The sequence below is a fragment of the Melospiza georgiana genome, chromosome 9 (genome assembly GCF_028018845.1).
Source record: "Melospiza georgiana isolate bMelGeo1 chromosome 9, bMelGeo1.pri, whole genome shotgun sequence".
NCBI lineage: Eukaryota > Metazoa > Chordata > Aves > Passeriformes > Passerellidae > Melospiza > Melospiza georgiana.
The window spans coordinates 8,729,387-8,748,028 of record NC_080438.1 but is presented as its reverse complement, the minus strand read 5'-3'; the positions used below and the strand labels follow the sequence as shown (position 1 = coordinate 8,748,028).

Here is an 18,642-nt window from a genome sequence, read left to right as displayed (position 1 = left end):
TGAGATTTTTGGCCAGTCAGCTTTGGCGATGTTTCAGTGTGTTCTATTTTAGCCAAAGTTTTATAGTTTCAGGAAGTGCCTTGTTAAGCCTTCTGCTTCTAGTTCCTTTCAGCCACTAAACAAGTCTCTTAAACATAAATCTTGTATTTTTGTTTTCATTCTCACTGGGGTTTCTTACACTATTTGTTCACTAAATAAGCTGAAAAAATGCTAAGTAATACAGCAAAATCACAAAAGGAGAACAAAACAGGAAATGTGGTGTAGTAATAAATGTTTGTAAGCATGGTTGCCACTTATTTATGCATATTCATAGTAGATGTACATGTCATCTCTCCTCAGGTTCCTGAGCAGCAGCCAATTACTTTATGCAGTGGAGCTGAAGATACCAAGCATTATGAGGAGGGCAAGAAATGTGTGGAAGAATTGGCATTGTACCTCAAACCACTCAGCAGTGCAAGAGGTACTTCCTGCATTGCTTCCTTGGAAAATGAAACAAAATACCAAGCAAGATGCAAAACAAACTAGACAACTATCCAATTATTAGTTAGTATGTTTGAAAAATGGATATAAATCTAGTTTAGAAACAAATTGAAACAGATTTCTTAAACATTAATATTATGTTTTCATGGAGGCGAGGGGGATGTAGAATTGAAAGGTGTCAGAAATAATTCAGAAAAAGGCTGAGGTTTTTGACCATGCCATAGTGAGTTGAGACCATCTTTGATTTGATCTTTGCAGAATAAGTAAAAATAGATAATTTTACCTTTTTTTTTTAGTTTTGCTTTGTGATAATTGTAATGATGCAGCTGTTCTGTAGAGGATGAATGAACTCATAAGAGAAAGTTACTACATATAAGATAGATAAAGAAAATTATAAGTAATACTTGGCTTATACAAGGTCAAATACAAGAGCTGGGTCAATCTGGGTAATTCTAAGTTATCAAACCTGCACTGTGTTGAAGAGTATGGATTTTATGTATATTACGTGTGCTGGATTTGGGCAGTCTGTCAGCCCAAGTAGTGAAGTTGAGCACCATGGGCATGAGGTTATCAAAAATGATTTTTTTGAGAAGCTGAGTCTTTTGTGACCAGCGCAGTGTGACAGCAGAATCACTCTGGGAATTGGTGGCCCAGTGAACAAGCTCTGGCTATAGAGCAAACTCAGCATGGCAGCTGTTTGTCTAGTGAGTCACCTCTTCCTTTAACCTGAATTAGGTGGCTCTCAGCATGTTTGTGATTCAGAGTTTTGGCACAAAATTAAACATCACCCATGCAGCTCAGGACTCATGTAAGCTCTGAACCTAAACAGAGAAGGTACTACATGTAGGCAAGAAAGTAAATATGTTCTGAAAACAAACAAATGTCCAAGTGATCCCTAAAGTCCATGAATAAGGGATGAACTGGAAATCTGTATGGGGAGGGTGTGGGACAAACTACCAACATGGGAAAAGGATTCATTAGAGGTTCAGATTGACTGATCTGGCTTCTTAAAAAGCCACATCTGTCAATCACAAGATTAAGCTTGTGGGGAAGCTGACTACCAGAAAACTGCTTTTATTGCCAGGTGAAACAAATGAAATGAACTTATGATATGCCTTGACTAGTATTCCCTTTGACAAAATGGACACCAGGAGAGCTAGGTTTGCACTTGTCCAGCACAGTCACTGCAGACTGGCACAAAAAGAGGAGTATGAGGTAGTTTTTAATCTGTTTCATTTTATTTTGAAGGTGTGGGTCTTAACAGCACGACTCAGAGCGTGCTGAGCCGGCCCATGCAGAGGAAGCTGGTGACATTGGTCCATTGCCAGCTGGTGGAGGAGGAAGGGCGCATCAGAGCCATGCGGGCAGCGCGGTCGCTGGGTGAAAGAACAGTCACAGAGCTCATCCTCCAGCATCAGAACCCTCAGCAGCTCTCCTCCAACCTCTGGGCTGCAGTGAGAGCCAGAGGCTGCCAGTTCCTTGGACCAGGTAGATGTCATCACACTATCACTGCTGTGCTAGAAGCACTTTAGAATTCAGCCATTAACAAATGGCTGTCCAGTTCCCCAAGGGATTTTACTAAACAACAGTCTAATTTCGTAATAGTAATCTTCAGAATTAATTATTTTTCTGTTGGGTTTTCTTGTATGCTTAATGCTTTTTCAAGTGTTCTGTAAAATTCAGAATAGTTGTCCTTCTGTTCTTGTCTATTCCTTGAAGATCTTTCTAGAAAAAATAAGGTTACTGGAAGTGACTGACATGGCTTTTTTTCCTACTTAGGGTAATAAACATACAAAACAGTTGTGGGGATAGATTTGTTTCAGTTACGTGTACACACTTTTAAGAAGTTGTGCATTTATAAATTAAATTCTTTTGCTTAAAATACTAGAAAGAAATCAATGTTGCTTAAAAAATGAAGTCTCATTATTGAAAATATAGACTTCACTTGTTGAGTCTTGAAATATGAAGCCAATTTCTTAATGAAAAAATAGTGAAGCTTTTCCTGACTGAAAGAGATGAAGACTGGTTTTGAGATACTAACTTTCATACCGGTTCAGGGAAGAGAGGTTGGTTATGTAGCAAAATAGCAGTGCTGCAGTCTGGTTGATTGGTGTGGACACTCTTTTTTTATGGAAATGAACCTTGCTCTTCCTTAGCCTGTCAGCTTTTTCTTCTGGGATAAGTGTGGGATGTAGGCAATACACTTTGAAAATTTGTATTAATGATCAAGAGATGTACAGACAGGAACCTTCTTATCAGATGATGCCCAAAATAGATGATGTTGTAGTGGTAGCAGTAATAATATTACTATAATATATAATAGTAAATCATAATAATTTTCCTAAGTCACAGTCTGGGAATCTGGAGGGGTTCCTTCTCTCTTTGCCCTCCCTTCTTGCCCAATTCCTTTTTTTCTCTGTGGCTTTGTGGTTCTGTTGGTGGGAGTTTTTAGCTGTTATCCCAATTGTAGGGGAACAAGAAACTGCAAAGGTTTTACTTGGGCTTCTCTCATCTTTTGTCTCTTTTTGCATTTCTCCTGACTCCCAGCAATGCAAGAGGAGGCTCTAAAGCTGGTTCTGCTGGCTTTGGAAGATGGATCTGCTCTGTCACGGAAGGTCTTGGTTCTCTTTGTGGTGCAGAGACTGGAGCCACGATTCCCTCAGGCTTCCAAGACTAGCATTGGGCACGTTGTCCAGCTCCTTTACAGAGCCTCCTGCTTCAAGGTAGGAAGAAGATTCTGCCTGGAGGTTTTGTAATGCTATGAAAACCAATGGTTTTCTCATTGTTTTCATTGTCCTGTAACATTTAATGTGCTAAAAATATGTGTACTTAGAGGAAGTATTGCTCATTAAGTCCCACATGAATTTAGAGTTCTTTGTCATTCAGCTGTGGTGGCAGTGTAGGCTGAAATAGCAACCTGAAGCTGCAAAGATAGGTTTTATCTTTGCCTCGTTTCATAGAGGTACTGTTACAAAACCTGGATGTAAAGCAGCATACTTACCTTCTTAGAAGTGGCTTAAAGTCAGAAAAATCACCAATTCTGTTAATTCAGTTATGTTGTGGTTAGAATCAAAGAAAAAGGAGACTTTTGGGTGTCAGCTATATGAAGAAAAACTGCTTAATGTACTTCTCAGTATTTAATATCCGTTACTAGATGCTCAGCTTAAATGTCTTTTGCTAAATGAGTAGAAAAACACTTAGGTTTTGCTAATTGTACCCTCAAATAAAATTCTGCAATGCAAACAGAATATCTTGATTGAAGGTGTGGATGCTGTAAAGTCATTTAGAAAATGTGACAGTTTGACTGGTATGTGGGTCAGAGTCCAAGTTAGCAGTGTTTTGTGTCCATTTTATAGTGGTTCCACTCTATAAAGTGTGCATTACTTTGGTAGGAACTGGTGTTCACTGGGTGGTGTTATAGTTGGTTTTAGTTTGGGAGAAGGACTTAGATGTGACCAAAGACGTCACTTACCTCGACTTCACTAATCTTGGGCTTATCCTGCTTAATTGCATTTGGCTCATTTCCCCTCTCTAGGTGACCAAGCGAGATGAGGACTCCTCCCTGATGCAGCTGAAGGAGGAGTTTCGGACGTACGAAGCTCTGAGAAGGGAGCACGACTCGCAGATCGTTCAGATAGCCATGGAGGCGGGTTTGCGCATCGCGCCAGACCAGTGGTCCTCGCTCCTCTATGGAGACCAGTCTCACAAATCCCACATGCAGAGTATCATTGACAAGGTAAAGCCACCCAGAACCAGCCCAGTCCATCTTGTTTGCAGCTGTTTGTAAATTGAACTCAGAAACTGTGCCCACGTGCGCTTGCCCAGTAATAATTTATCCTGTTATTTCAAAACCTGTTACATCCTAAATAATTAGAATATATATTTGTAATCTAATGAATCTTGCTTCCTCTGCCATCTGGACATTTTCGCTACTTTACTTCTTTCTGCAGATGGAGACCCACAAAGTTTAGCTAAATAATTGGGGGGTGACATTTATGAACAGCTGATAAGTGCCAGTGTAGTGACAGAGGCTAATGGTCCATGTTTCTGGGCCTGACGTTAGTGCATCAGTTGGAAAAAAAATGAGTCCACGTGTCTGTGTCTGAAGACAGAGAGGTGGAAACACATTTTGTATAATAAAATACTTAAACTCTGGAAATTCCCAGATCTCTCTGTGTTCAGAAGCAACATAGGATAAATGGACTTTTAGGTTAGGGGATGGTTTTGTAAATGCCTAAATTAGGTGGGAAGAACTGAACCTTGTTGAATGGTTATGAAAGCTGTGAAGCAACTGCTTTGGCTGCTATGCACGGGAATTAGCTTCAAGATAGCTTCTGCTGTGTATTTATGCCTTTGCCCACCTTTTGAAGTGTCCTGCCAAACATCTCTTGAAGGATCTAGGTAGAATAAACAGTTTTAAAACTGGAATTCAGTGATGTTAGGAAATGGAATGTTGCTAGCTATCTTTTCCTTCAGCCATCTTGTTCTTTATTTTCTGCTTGCTGTACTCAATTTAAAGCAGGGTGCAAGCCTGTTGTTTTGGGGTTTGGAGATATTAGACTCTCCAGAAATCTAAATTAAATGGTTTCCAATATGGCCCATTTCTTTTCTTGGGTAGCAGCACAACACAAAAGAAATGGGTTTTATTGCTAGAAATAACACCAGCCTTTATTTTGTGTATTTCAAAGTGTAATTTAATGCAATGTCAAAGAACTGTGCATTTTTAATAGAAGGGGTTCACTGAAATGGGCTTCTGTGAAAGATCTTTATCTCTAGTTTTGAGAGACAGTCCTTGTCTGTGGAGCAGCCTTCAGAAACCATGAGGATTGCTATGCCTGTGGAAAGTTAATTATGGTCATTTTTTTAAGTTGCAGACCCCAGCCTCGTTTGCACAGAGTGTTCAGGAATTAACTATTGCTCTTCAGAGGACTGGAGATCCAGCTAACTTGAATCGTCTCAGACCTCACCTAGAGCTCCTAGCAAATATTGATCCCAGTCCAGGTAAATCTGGGTGTTTCAATAAAAACCTTTAAGTTTAGCAAAATGAGCTTAACACTGTTCAAGGATTGAAAGCTGATCATCAAGTGTAAGGAAACGTCCTCCTTACTCATCAACTAAAGAGTTTTGGATTCCAAAGTAGAAATTTGATAGATTGAATAGAGAGAAGCTAGACAAAAGTCAGTCTAGACAAGAATGGTTTGTTACTCTGCAGAATTCAGTATTTTTCTTGTTCATAGGTAATTCTGCAAAACTAGGAAAGAGCCTGGCAAGTAGAAGATAGTTGGAAAGAATTTAACTGGGAAATAGAAACGAAGCTGTTGACAGAGGAGAGAAAGATAGAAATTGTTGAAAAAGTCAGCAGTGCTGTAAGGACTATCTGAGGGAGATGGGAAGGGACAGAACCAAGTCCTGTGGCTGAAGTATTATTTTATACCTGCTAAAATTTGTAAAATCAATATTATATATCAAAATAGTAAAAATATATAAACTATAGCTTCAGGAGATGAAAAATTGTACTTCATATTTGTTTAAACAAACATAAATTAAACTTCCTTTCCAATGAGGACCAGTTGTACTTCAGAGCTAAAGGAGATGCAGTGCTTTCTTCCCAAATCTTACATACTGAAACAAGCTGGGGACACAGCTGTGCACTGCAAATTTGTTTGCAAAAAACTGGTCTGGAAGGTGGCATCACTAATAGCCTCTCTTGATTTCAGTAGCCAAGTCTGGTCTTTGTGGTTTTTTCTGTTCTGTTGAGCTGCCTAAAGAACAGCAGGGAAGCATGTTGAAGTAGTTGTGGAAGAATTTGGTCCCTGTGAGTGGAATATAATGTCATTAATTCCGCTAAAAATCTTGAAAGGCTCTTTGAGGTACTGTCTTTTGCAGCAGAGTGTGCAGGCACACAGTGGGAGTGTCAGCTGCTGGAAGAGATTCAAAAACTTAGGAAAGTAAATTGGCTAAAAAGAAAAAGTGCTTCTATAGAATTGAGACTGTACAATTTATTCACAGTGGTTTAGATGGTGGTCTGATTCACAGATTTGCCTTGTGATGTTTTTTCCACATGAGAGGCATTCATTTCTGTTGCTGTTCTACATCTGTGCCTGTGTTACCAGGCCAGGATGACTGTATTGTATGGAATAATTTTACCTCCAGGAGTTTGAATGCAAAGAGGGATTTTGAACCTGATGTTTTTCTAGGTGAGAAGAGTTTGTACAGTGCCTTTACTCTGGAGTTCTTGTGAGATGAGAAAGTTCTTGTAAAAGGAAATAATTTCACATTTTAATAATGGCCTTACTGGCTCATTCGGTATTTTGTGCAGTTCAGACTTGAGTTGATAGATACCTCTATTCTGTAAGAGCTAAGTGTCCCAGAATTGAGGTGCTGAAAGCTTTTTATCTACTGATGGAATGTTTTTTATAAACTTGGCTAGTCAAGTTTTGTGATACTGTTGTGGGGTTTTGTACCTGGTTTTGGAAAATCTTTCTGATTTTTTCCCTTTGTTTGATGTTTGCTTTCCATGCAACAGATGCTCCACCTCCAACATGGGAACAACTGGAAAATGGACTAGTTGCTGTGAGGACTGTGGTTCATGGCTTAGTTGATTATATCCAGAATCACAGCAAAAAAGGAACAGATCAACAACAGGTAAAAGCTAAATCATTTGGAAAATATGTATCCCTAAGTTTTATTGGCTGTATCTTATAGTAGAGGTTTACTAATGTCATCTGGAAAGATTTAGTTTGACAGGAAGCTAATTGAAAACATCACTGCAATTCATATTTATCAAAAAAGAAACAAGAAAGGAAAAAACATGAAACAACACATTTACCTTGGAAACCTGTTGAAGTGATTTTCAGAGCTCACTAGGATGGAAGGAGAACAGTCTGATCCAGCTGCAGGCTTAGGGAAATGAATAACAGCCTTCCTGAGTAGAGGGTAGGGAAGGGACTCTGGGTGCTGCTGTGTTTTATGGGGATTTTCTTGGTTTTGTTTTAATGTGACATATTTCAGCCAGCTGGCTCTCTGTTAATGAAATCATCCTTATACCTGTGCTGAGTGGTCAAGCTTGAAGATTTAAGAACAGTTTATATGAAGGTGCAATCCAAGTTCCTGAAACAATTTTTTTTGTTTCAGCAGTGACAATATAATTGTATATTAACTCCTTTCATAGTTACCTTATCACACATTCCTTTGATGTCATTTTATTGTGTAGCTCAGTTGATATAAATGCTGCTGAAGTACAGAGCTGCCTGTCCCAGTCCTATTCCTCTGTCTCCTTGGCACTCATCCTCTTGGAGAGCTGGTTTGGGGAGCTCAACTAGTAAAAAGATTATCTCTGCCAAAAAAACAAAAATTAAATTGAACTATTACTGCTGTTTCATCTTTTTGCATTACTTGGGATGGATAATGAGCACTGTCACCAGCAAAAGGAAAAACAGTAGAAATGCATAAGTGGGAATCTGGGAGGGGAAAACATCAAGAGTTTTTGTTGTGGAGAGCCTGTGGTACATGCTGTGCTGCTTGGAAGGGAGCCTGGAGCCTGTGAGTAGGAAAGGGAGGTCTGGGTAAAGTTGCACTACCTGGCAACAGTGGCCAGTAAAAGGTTGTGTGGCTTATGTTCACTCTGCCTGGATCTTCCCACTGCAGTAGAAGGCAAAAAAACCCCAAAACAAACCAAACTAAAACCAAACAAACAAACCCTCCCAAAACCAAACCAAAATAAAACAAAAAAACCCAACAGTTTGCAGGTGGCTTCTGACAGATATTCACCTTTTGGCTTCTCAGAAAGCGTGTTGACTTTTACAGATGTTTCCCTTGCTGCACTATTGAAAGGGTATATCTGATTACTGGTAATTTTTTCATCCTGTGTCAGTTTTGTCCACTTACCTGTGTCTTAAAATGTACAGCTGTGTTCCAGTCAAGCTCTCCAGTAAGGAGTTTGACTAAAAATGCTGTAGAAAACTGAGAGTGACTTAGTTGTCAAACATGTACTCTTGAATCTGTTGGCACTGTTGAAGAACCAAACCCAAGTACTTCAGTCATTTATTTCATGTCAGCTATTCCAGAAACACTTGAATTAGAGGAATTATCAACAGTGAAACTCCAGGCCTTTGATAAGATGATACATTCAGCTTGGCTAAGTGCTTTTCATGGTCAGGTATCTCACCTGGTCTCTTTACCCTTGTCAGCCCCCTCAGCACAGCAAGTACAAGACATACATGTGCCGGGACATGAAGCAGAGAGGAGGATGTCCCAGGGGAGCCAGCTGCACCTTTGCACACTCACAGGAGGAGCTGGAAAAGTAAGTGTTCTACTAGTAGAAAGCAGTCCAGTCTTTGTTTCATCTTGTCTATAAGAGTTATTTCTCATATTTAGGAATGAGGGGCAAAGGAGGTATAACCTGGCTGTTAAACTAGTAAGAAGTAATGTGATGAACTTGTAACAGTCATTTCTTAGGTTTTGGAGCTACTTGTTCTTCCATACAGCAGGATATTTGCTTTGTTCATCAGCAATGCAGCTCTGAAAGTTTGATGCTACACTAGCGTTATCCAAACTTTTTGGAGGTGGGCTGTTTTCTCTACTTCTTAAGCGTGACTAAACATGCTGTGTGATGGCATTCACAGTGGCTGTTTGGGGGTACTTCTCCTCTTCCCTTTTCATTCAGGTAGGTTGCTGGCAGTTTTCCAAATGTAAGGAATGTGTTGCTAGCTCTTCAAAGAGCTAAAAACAAACAATTCAAGATTTTTTCCTGCAACAATTCTTTGTGCAATCTGTCAAAAAATTTCATGCAGGTACTTTCAATTGGTTACATCTGTTGTAAAGTTAAAAAATGATGTTCATATCAAATCTGCAGTCTAGATCCATTACAGATTTAGGAGGGTTACCAGTTATGCAAGAGCAAGATTCTGTTGTTCTGCAGGTTGTTTTAATTTCTTTTAAGTAAAATGGATTATTTAGGAGCTAAAATAAATAAATACAGTGTATTTTCTGTAGTATATTAGCTCGTTACTTGCTTTAAAAATTCAAAGAAAAGGTGCTTTTTAATGAGAAGAAAACTGCAAAGGCTCAGGATTGGCATGCAGTGTTCCTTTTTCATTTCTTAATCTGAAGCTCAAAGCATTAATGTCAGTTCATGGCCTCTATAGCCAGCATGCAGTGCATAGACAAAACACAGAGAAAGAAGAGCAGAGCATGTGGTGTTAGAATGACAAAGACAGTTATTCATATGAACAAGGAATAAGACTCCAGTACTTGTTTGCTGCAGAAACAGTTGAAGAGTTTTTTGTCTTCTGTCATCATGCTAATGAAATGGAGATTGGTAGTGCAGCTTTGGGATGATTTTGTTGACCTGTGTTGGATGGTGGGTCAGTGTTACAGCCCTGAGCCAGGTATATGTATCAAGGACTGTTTGTCAGCTTTGCAGGGGGGAGAGGCCTGGTGTAGCCAGACTGACTTGCATGCCTTAGTATTAATGTTGTCCTGGGCTGTAGAGAATATTTGTTCAGGTTCTGTGGGTGGGTGGGGAACTTGGGAGTTCTGATTGTTCCTTATACCTTTTATCTTTGCTTAATTCCTTTAAGTAGCTGTTGTGTTAGCACTCCTCCTTTTAAAAATGCTTTGTGTGACTAATATTCATTGCTGTTGCTGTGTGACTCCTCTCTCTCTATATATAGCTTTAACTTGGGAGGAAGGTTATGGGGAAATGTGTGGTAATGTTTATATAGCATATTATCACCTAAACTTGCTTAAACAGCAGCTCATTCCCTCTTGACAAGGGACAAACACGCAGTGTCCGTAGGCAAGAACTGAACTTTTTAAAAATTCATTTGTGTCCTGCACGTGTGGAGACTGCAACAACATCTAAAAAGCAAAACAGCCCCAACAATAAAACCCCTTTTTGTGTCTCTTGTGTTGCTGTTAATGCACATGGGCAACTACAGAGATTATCTAAGGATTGAGTAATCAATCAGTTGCCACCTTTTTCTGCAGTCTGGATTCCTAGTCTGGATTCCCATCTCACTCTGACTGTTATTTATGATATCAAAGTGTTGGCTTCAACCCTGCTGAAGAAATGCTATTTGCTTCTTGTTCAGTGAGAACACTCAGGTCTGCCAGTGTGCTCTCATACTTGCATTCTGGGACTTGAACTAATGGCAGGGTATTTAGAGGAGCACCTTCAACTCTGGAATTTGTTCTCCAGTACTGTTGGCCTGCTGGTTTCTGTGGAGCTTTGGTTAAAATGCCTGTATTTCTTCAGGCTTTAGTCAGAAGCAGTTAGATTTTTGGGGTTGCTGCATGTTCATAGAGTTTTTATATCTGCAATCACTTTATCAAACAGCAGAAATGGTGTAAGCTGTGTATTGATATAGTAACATTAATCTTAAGATATACTTTAAAATATATCATGTGGCAGTAAACACTTGGCTTATTATTGGACAAACAGAGCAAAAGGGTATAACTTCATATTTTTTCACTGAAATTTTCTGCTATTAGTTTCTTCTCTGAATAAAACAGGCTTGAACAGTCTGTGATTCTTATTCTGAAGCTTGTATTACTATATTTTATACGATAGTAGTACTTTATGTGATGCTTGGTTTTGGTTTTCTTCTCTTGAGATGCATATGTGTAAAAAAAGTAGGATTTGTAAGTTTGCTGTGTGAAGTTTACCTGTGAATTCTTGATGTACTTGTCATTAAAAGTCCATTCTTGTTCTGATTGAAATTCTGATTAATAAATCAGCTATCAGAGAAGTTGTATTCTAAGAGGTATTTTCATAAGCCCCTTGAAGAATTTGAATAAAAGGAAGCTTTCAGTAGAATCCATGTTTGAAAAATCTTGAAAGTACAAGTCCTTTTAATTTTTTTTTTAGTTTCAATTTTTGATATGTGGTTTCTTTTTCTGAAGATTCCGTAAAATGAACAAGCGTCTCGTTCCCCGAAGACCCCTTAGTGCCTCCCTGGGCCAGCTGAATGAGGTGGGCCTGCCTTCAGGAGCTATCCTCTCAGAGGAAGGGGGAGTGGACATGCCCAATAGGAAAACTTCTGCTCTGCCAAATGGAATTGTGTCAACAGGCAGCACAGTGACACAACTGATTTCTCGAGGGACTGACTCTGGTTATGAAAGTGCCCTGAAGCCGGGGAAGATGGACCATCTGAGCAGCAGTGCCCCTGGATCCCCTCCTGACTTGTACGGCTCTTCCTACCTGTTCTTCACGTTGTTGTGGGTGTAAATGGGGAGTAGAGACAAAGGAAACCAGTTCTTTAAAAAACAAACAGAACTGGAGTTGTGGTTGTTGTTGTGTTTGGTTGGGGGGATTTTTAATTATTATATAGTAAGAGTAGAAAGCTAAAGCTAAAACTCTAAACTGTGTTAATTCCCTGTTTGCTTATATTTTAATTAGAGAAGGTGATAGAAGCCTTCAGAAGGTGGAGTGTAGACAAATAACAGTGTTAGAGTACTATACCAGGCCTTAATGAGCAGTGCCATCTTTCCACTTCTTTAGGCTGGAATCTGTTCCCAAGAGCTCTATTTCTGCCTTGCCAGTGAACCCTCATCCTGTGCCTGCTCGGGTGCCAGCTGATCTGCCCTCAGTGTCTGTCACCAAGCAGTTGCAGATGGTACCACGAGGGTCTCAGTTGTACAGTGCACAACAAGCAGATATGTTTTATCAAGACCCCAGAGGGGCTGCCCCATCGTTTGAGCCAGCGCCCTACCAACAAGGTAAGATTGACCCCGAGCTCTTTCATCCTTGTGCTGATTTTAGTCTTTCTTCCCACTCTGGTTTTTAAGCCCTTTAATTGAAGTTCTCTTACAAATGATGTGGATGAAAGACACTAATATGGTCATGTCATAATAAAATGGAAATTGGCAGGATTTTATGCCTTGACTGAAGTCTTCAGTGCAAGTGAAAACAATACCTGTATCTGTTCAGGTGTTGCAAGTCCTTCTGTCTTCAGTTCTTCCTAACTGGGCTGGATGAGGGATCCAGTGTGGTAAACCTTAATTTAGTGTGACTCAGAGAAAATGGAAATAAAGTGCATATGATGACTAGACATAAATGAAATAAAATAAATTAGAGAAGAGTGTTCACAGAAAAAGAAAATGTCATAAAAAAGGAACTAAGAGGAAAAATTTAACTATAAAGAGAGCACGTGGAAAAAGATCATATTGAGGGGGATTAAAAAGAGAATATATGGCTATCTGTGTGAAAACAGAGGATGAGTCTTAGGCAATGTGAGGACACAGAGAGAAATGAGATAAAGTGAGGTTAATGTGAAAGAAAAATAAGTAATGACAGACCAAGGAAAGTTAAAAACAGAAAAAGCTCTAGAAAGCAAAGGTGAAATGGGGGAAACCATTTCTGAGAAAGTTGCAGAGCATTTTGAATAAAAACAAACTACTTACATTTGTTCCAAAAGTGAACATCTGAGTTTTCCACAAAATTTGATGTTATGCACATATTTGTGCTTATTTTAAAATTATCGAGAGATCCTGGGTAGAATCTTCAGGTAACCAGGCATTGTGATATTACAAGTCTTTCATGATTTACAGTTCTGAAATGTCTTTCTCCTGATCAAGACATAGAACAAATCTCTAAATGACTTTAAATCCTGATAATCCAAGTTCCTTTACCCACCCAGTGGCTCTGATATGCTTGAGCCCATCCAGAGAAGAGCGATAAGGCTGGTGAGGGACATGGAGCACAAACCCTGTGAGGAATGACTGAGGGAGCTGGGGGTGTTCAGCCTGGAGAAAAGGAGGCTCAGGGGTGACCTTATCACTCTCTGCAGCTCCATGAAAGGTGCCTGCAGTCAGGTGGGGCTGGTCTCTTTCTCCAGGCAGCACTGACAGAACCAGAGGACACAGTCTCAAGCTGCACCAAGGGAAATATAGGTTGGATATTAGGAAGAAATTTTTCATGGAAAGAGTGATAAAGTATTGGAATGGCCTGCCTGGGGAGGTGGTGGAGTCACCATCCCTGGATGTGTTCAAAAAAAAGGCCAGATATGGCACTTGGTGCCATGGTTTAGTTAAGGTGTTTAGGGCATGGGTTGGACTTGATGATCTTGGAGGTCTCTTCCAACCCAGGCATTCTGTGATTCCATGAGATAAATTGAATTTAGTTGCATGGATGAAGATGTACAGACCAATCTTCAGTTTAGTTTTTAATTCTTACCTAGCTGAAAGCATTTGTAGCAATCTGCAGAGACATTCTGGTGATGTATTTCTATTCACTGTGGTGGGCTCAGTCTCACCAGCTCATCAGCTACTGTAACATTGACACCATGCTGGTATCTTAGGTAATTACACAATGTCACTCGAGCTTTGGATCAACTTTTACTTCTCAAGGGTTTTCTACTGTCCATTTTTGTGAGCAATTGTGCTAATCACATTCTGTATCTTGTGTTTCCCCCCTCGCCTCGCCTCAGGAGTGTACTATCCCACTCAGTCCATGTCTCGCTTTGTGCGCCCCCCTCCGTCGGCGGCCGAGGCGGGCGCGCCGTACCTGGAGCACTACGGGCCGTACCTGCCGGAGCGCGTGGTGAGCCCGCAGTACCCGCAGCCGCAGGGCTACCCGGCCCTGGCACAGCCCATGTACCCGCCGCACTACGACGGCCGCCGCGTCTACCCGCCCGTGCAGCCCTACCAGCGCGAGGACGTGGTGCGCGGCAGCCCCGTGCCCATCGACATCCCGCAGGCGGCCGTGCCCCTCTACGTGCCCGAGGCCAGGGACAGATACCAGCAAACGGAGCCTTACTGCCCCGTGGCTCCGCATCTCGGGCAGATCCGACCTTCCTGCCACAGGGTATGGGTTCTGCGCTGTGGTTTTCTGCTTGCTTTGGGAGAGAAAGCGTAAACTGCTTGGGGGATTGAATGGTTTTGTACTAAGGCCTTTGTGAAAGTCTGAACTTTAGGAAGCGGACCAAAAACTGGAAGGTAACTAAATTACCTTCAACTCTCAGTCAACTCTCAAGTTGAAATGATGTTAATATGTAAAAGTAGGCTGCTTTAGCGCTCCGAGTAGAAAAGCATTGGAAATCTCATACGTTTCTGACTTTTCCAGCAAAGATTAGGCTGGAGAGGGTTACTCAAGTGCAGAGTAAATACAGCGTGTGGAAATGGTCACACATGCATTCTTGTACTGCCCATCTGTGACTGACCAACTCTGTACCTTAATAATAAACATTAAACAAACCTGCCTTGATAAAAGAATTAAAAATTCTGCTCTTCTGAATTTTTCTAGTTAGATAGCTAACTGGAGGGTATTCCTGCTGTAAGTTTACAAATTGGTTTTGGTAACTCACCAGCTGGAATTGAGTTCTGTAGAATAGTTGGACTTAAGTCATTCAGATTAAAGGTTCTGAATCCTATTGCCAGGTATAGGAAGTGTTTTTCACATAATTTACAGATTTATCAGTTTGAGTGTGCGGTGTTTGTGTTTAATTCTGTTGCAAAGTGAATAATAAATGTGACTACTGACCTGTAGAGTTCTATTAAGTTACCCTACATGACTGTAATGGAACTTGCCATGCTGAACATGTGCCAGTGGGGACTTTGTCAAGTTGTAACACTTGCCTGTTTGTGAAGTGTCTTGAACTAACACTGGCCAGTGTAGGAAAATGCATGTCATGTATGAAAGTTAACAGGTAGACTTAAACAAAGTGATCATTACTTGTTGTTTTAATGATTCTGTCTGTCCTCTGTATTTCCCTCTCCTTGCAGTACATAGCTGTCTTATCTTGTTCAGATAAACAACACTTAGAAAATTATTCATTTTGTACTTTAATGCTTCAGGAGCTCTGAAACATTTTCCTGTCTTCATTTCAGCCTCATCCCAGCCTGGATGAACTTCACCGACGAAGAAAAGAGATCATGGCCCAGCTGGAAGAGAGGAAGGTGATATCTCCACCTCCTTTTGCACCATCACCAACCTTGCCTCATCCTTTTCACTCGGAGGAGGTAAGCATATTTTGACAAAACATGAGATACTGGCATGTTTAGAAAATACTTGGGCCTTTACATGCTGGTAGGTGTAGACAACAAAAAAATCAGAACAATAGACCACTGGCAAGGGTTGGGCAAAGTAAATTTCGTGCCTAGCTGGGAAACCCTTGTAGTACAGTCTCCGGTATTTCAGCTGGCTGTTGATCTACCACTGGTCCTGAGCTCTCTGTTTTTGGTGCAGCCAAGAAAATTAATTTAGAACCATTACTAATTGAAGTAATCGCTCTTCACAGTTACCAGACTTTACTCCTGACATATTTAGAATGAAGTAACAGCTTGATAGAGATTTGTTTTTTTAACCAGTGTCAAAATATCACCTTCGAACTGGCCAAGTGAACAGTCAGCACTGGGAGCGTAGCCAGGGGCTCAGAATTTCATGCACTTCTTGTGTTCTCTGGCCCAGTTCCAGAGGGTGGTGTTTCTGATAAAAAATAATCCTGGTCATGTTTCTCAAGTTCACTACTGTTGAAGTGCACAGGGATGGCTGTGAAACTGCTTCTTGCCTTCACTTACAGAACCAGATTTTTGTTTTTGTACAGTACTTGGATGAAGACCTGAAGGTAGCTGGGAAATACAAAGGAAATGACTACAGCCAGTACTCTCCGTGGTCCTGTGACACCATCGGCTCCTACATTGGAACCAAAGATGCAAAACCCAAAGATGTTGTGGCAGCAAGGAGTGTGGAGATGGCGGTATGCAGGGATAAGGGGAGAACAGAAGGGTGGATATTTCTGTGGGTTGGGAAGGACTTTCATTTGCTTTCCACAATGATGGGCAGTTTCCCAAGCACTTCCCCAAATAATGATGGCAGTACTTTTATTTAAGCTCAGAAGTGCATCGCAGTCACAGAAAGCATTTGCTGGTGTGTGAAGCACTTAGTTTTCAAAGTTATGAGCAGTCCTACCCTTGTGTAGCTGGTACAAAATTCTGCATATAGTTGCAGTATAGCCTTTCTGCTCTGAAGCCATAGATAGCAAGAATATTGTGCAAGAATTATTCTTTGCATTTACATGAAATGCAAAAATTATTCTGTCCTGGCAGCTTTTTAATTAAGCATGTCCGTCTGTTGCTGCCTGTATTTCTTTCTGTCAGAGAAAGATGCTGTAACTTAACTTTAGGCAATTAATTCCTTTGAAGGTGGCTGTTGTTGCTGTTAAGGGTGTTTCTAGTTTTTACTTGTGGACTGTGATTTTTGGCCACAAGAGTACCCAAAAGTTGCATGCAGTTTTTGAGAAAAGCACAGTCAAAACTTTCACTAGGCTGTTTCTTCTTGAAGGCAATTTCTACATCTCTGCTGCATTTATTCAGTCCTTCCCTGAACTTTGGGAGGTGGGCTGTGATCTTACTTTGTGCTGCTGCATTTTTGCTAGGTTGCAAAATGAAGGGGCTGCTTGGGTGTTACTATTGGGAGTCATGAATGGAGAAGAATATAAAGAGGAGTCCTGCATACCACCACTATTCAGTTTCTTCCTAACATTCAGACATCACTCAACATGAGGAGTAGGCTGGTAGCCCATGCACGTAGCAAGTCATTCAAGCTCTTCAGGAGAAAAGACTGTTTAGCCTGAGAAACTATTTTACAGAGATTCATCTATCCTCCTTCACCCCTTATCTGCAAAAGTGATCTATTGATTTATTTTTGTATTGTTGGAGTCATGGAGACCTTTCTTTGGCCAATAAGAGGTGGGGGGAACATTTCTCATCAGAATTCATTCTTCTGTGGACAGATGCTCACGTGTTGCAACCACTTATTAAATCAGGATTTTTTTTTTTGGTTCACCTTCTCCTCAGAAAGACTCACCTTTAGCCCTCTGCCCCATTGGAATTAAATTTGTCTTGTTTCTGTCTGCTGAATTGCTTTCCTCATAAAATCTTGAAGCTGCTGTTGGAAATGGACCCAAAAAGGAGGCTTTCTAGTGAAAAAAGCAGAGCAAAAAATTGCATTTCATCTGCAGCTTTGTCCTTTTTACCTGTCCTCTTGCTGTCAGTCCTACACAGTGTGGTTGCCCAGAGATACCACACTGCCACGTTTGACCTGAGGAAGTACTGAGATTACTTGGAATCAGCTTATTGCTGTCTAAGTGGCAGCATCCAGGAGTGATAAACAGCTCTTGGCTTTCATCCCTGCTGCTAGAAAACTGTGTAAAAGACCTGCAGCTGAATTACAAGGAGTAATAAGGTTCTAGAGAAATAACCTCCTTTTTCAAGGCTAAACAAAGTATTCTTTGCCCTAAGAGCTAATTTTCAGATAAGCAAAATGGGATCTCTGCTGCTTTTCAGTTTTTGCCTCCTCACAGGAAAAAATTATCAAGAGACCTTTACTGAATTAATTCTTCAGTGATTTTTTTTTTTTTTTTTTTTATCATTCATAAGAGATTCTTTTTTTGAAGGACAGGAGTAGTATCACCTGATACTACTCTACTATACACTACAGGAGTGCATAATGCTGAATATTCTGCAGATGACATGCAGCTTTACTGAGTAAATAGAAGGATATTAAAATTGGTACTAGCATCCTATGGCCTCAAGATTTAAATGTATTTTTAATGTATTATTTTTCCAGAATTCCAAAGTAGATTTTCCCTAATATTTCCCTTTCTAAGTATTACATTTCTTGAGTTTAGCTTCCAACTTAGTTGTTATTGCCATTTCCACCCCCTTTATTCCTGCCTCAGATATGTTAACTGTTTTTTGCAATCCTTATCCCCACTGAAAGCTTGCAGAGTTTTATTTTGTTATAAAATAAAATTTTATTATTAATTTTTATATTATTTGGACTATACCAAAGGTTGTAACCTTTAGACAATTTTCTTGGTGTAGTGGTCCCACTTACCTTGCTCTTTTTGTTCTACGTGCACAGTTTTACTTCTTTAGCAGTCTTAACTTGATTTTGGCAATTGTTACCATATTACATTTTGTGGTAGCCAACGGATAGCTTTCCTATTTAACTCAGCTCTTCGAGGACAGTGTGAACACTTCTCTCCTCATATACTGATCCATTAAGGTGTTTGAGTCTGAAACTGAGTTAGAAACCAGGATGTTGCAAACAGTAGTGCTGCTTTATGAAAAGTGCCTGAAGAGATATACCAGACATGTCCAAGTAAGTGTGGTACTGAAAAACTCCCATTCTGAGTCATTTGCAGGCTGTTAGGTTAT

General features: G+C 40.3%; 1 protein-coding gene across 8 annotated transcripts in view; it reads left to right on the top strand.

Annotated features, from left to right (window-relative positions):
• Positions 1-18,642, top strand: part of RC3H1 (ring finger and CCCH-type domains 1) — a 73,284-nt gene that overhangs the window by 30,461 nt on the left and 24,181 nt on the right. For 4 of the 8 annotated variants that reach the window (XM_058030701.1, XM_058030700.1, XM_058030697.1 and 1 more), the window contains exons 3-14: positions 340-460; positions 1,729-1,968; positions 3,028-3,203; positions 4,016-4,216; positions 5,349-5,481; positions 7,007-7,125; positions 8,670-8,782; positions 11,386-11,667; positions 11,984-12,201; positions 13,911-14,287; positions 15,310-15,441; positions 16,008-16,178. In XM_058030701.1, the coding sequence (XP_057886684.1) occupies positions 340-460; positions 1,729-1,968; positions 3,028-3,203; positions 4,016-4,216; positions 5,349-5,481; positions 7,007-7,125; positions 8,670-8,782; positions 11,386-11,667; positions 11,984-12,201; positions 13,911-14,287; positions 15,310-15,441; positions 16,008-16,178 (2,283 nt within the window). The remainder of the gene's footprint in view (positions 1-339; positions 461-1,728; positions 1,969-3,027; positions 3,204-4,015; positions 4,217-5,348; positions 5,482-7,006; positions 7,126-8,669; positions 8,783-11,385; positions 11,668-11,983; positions 12,202-13,910; positions 14,288-15,309; positions 15,442-16,007; positions 16,179-18,642) is intronic. The other 4 variants (XM_058030699.1, XM_058030698.1, XM_058030695.1 and 1 more) reach the window with 1 other exon arrangement.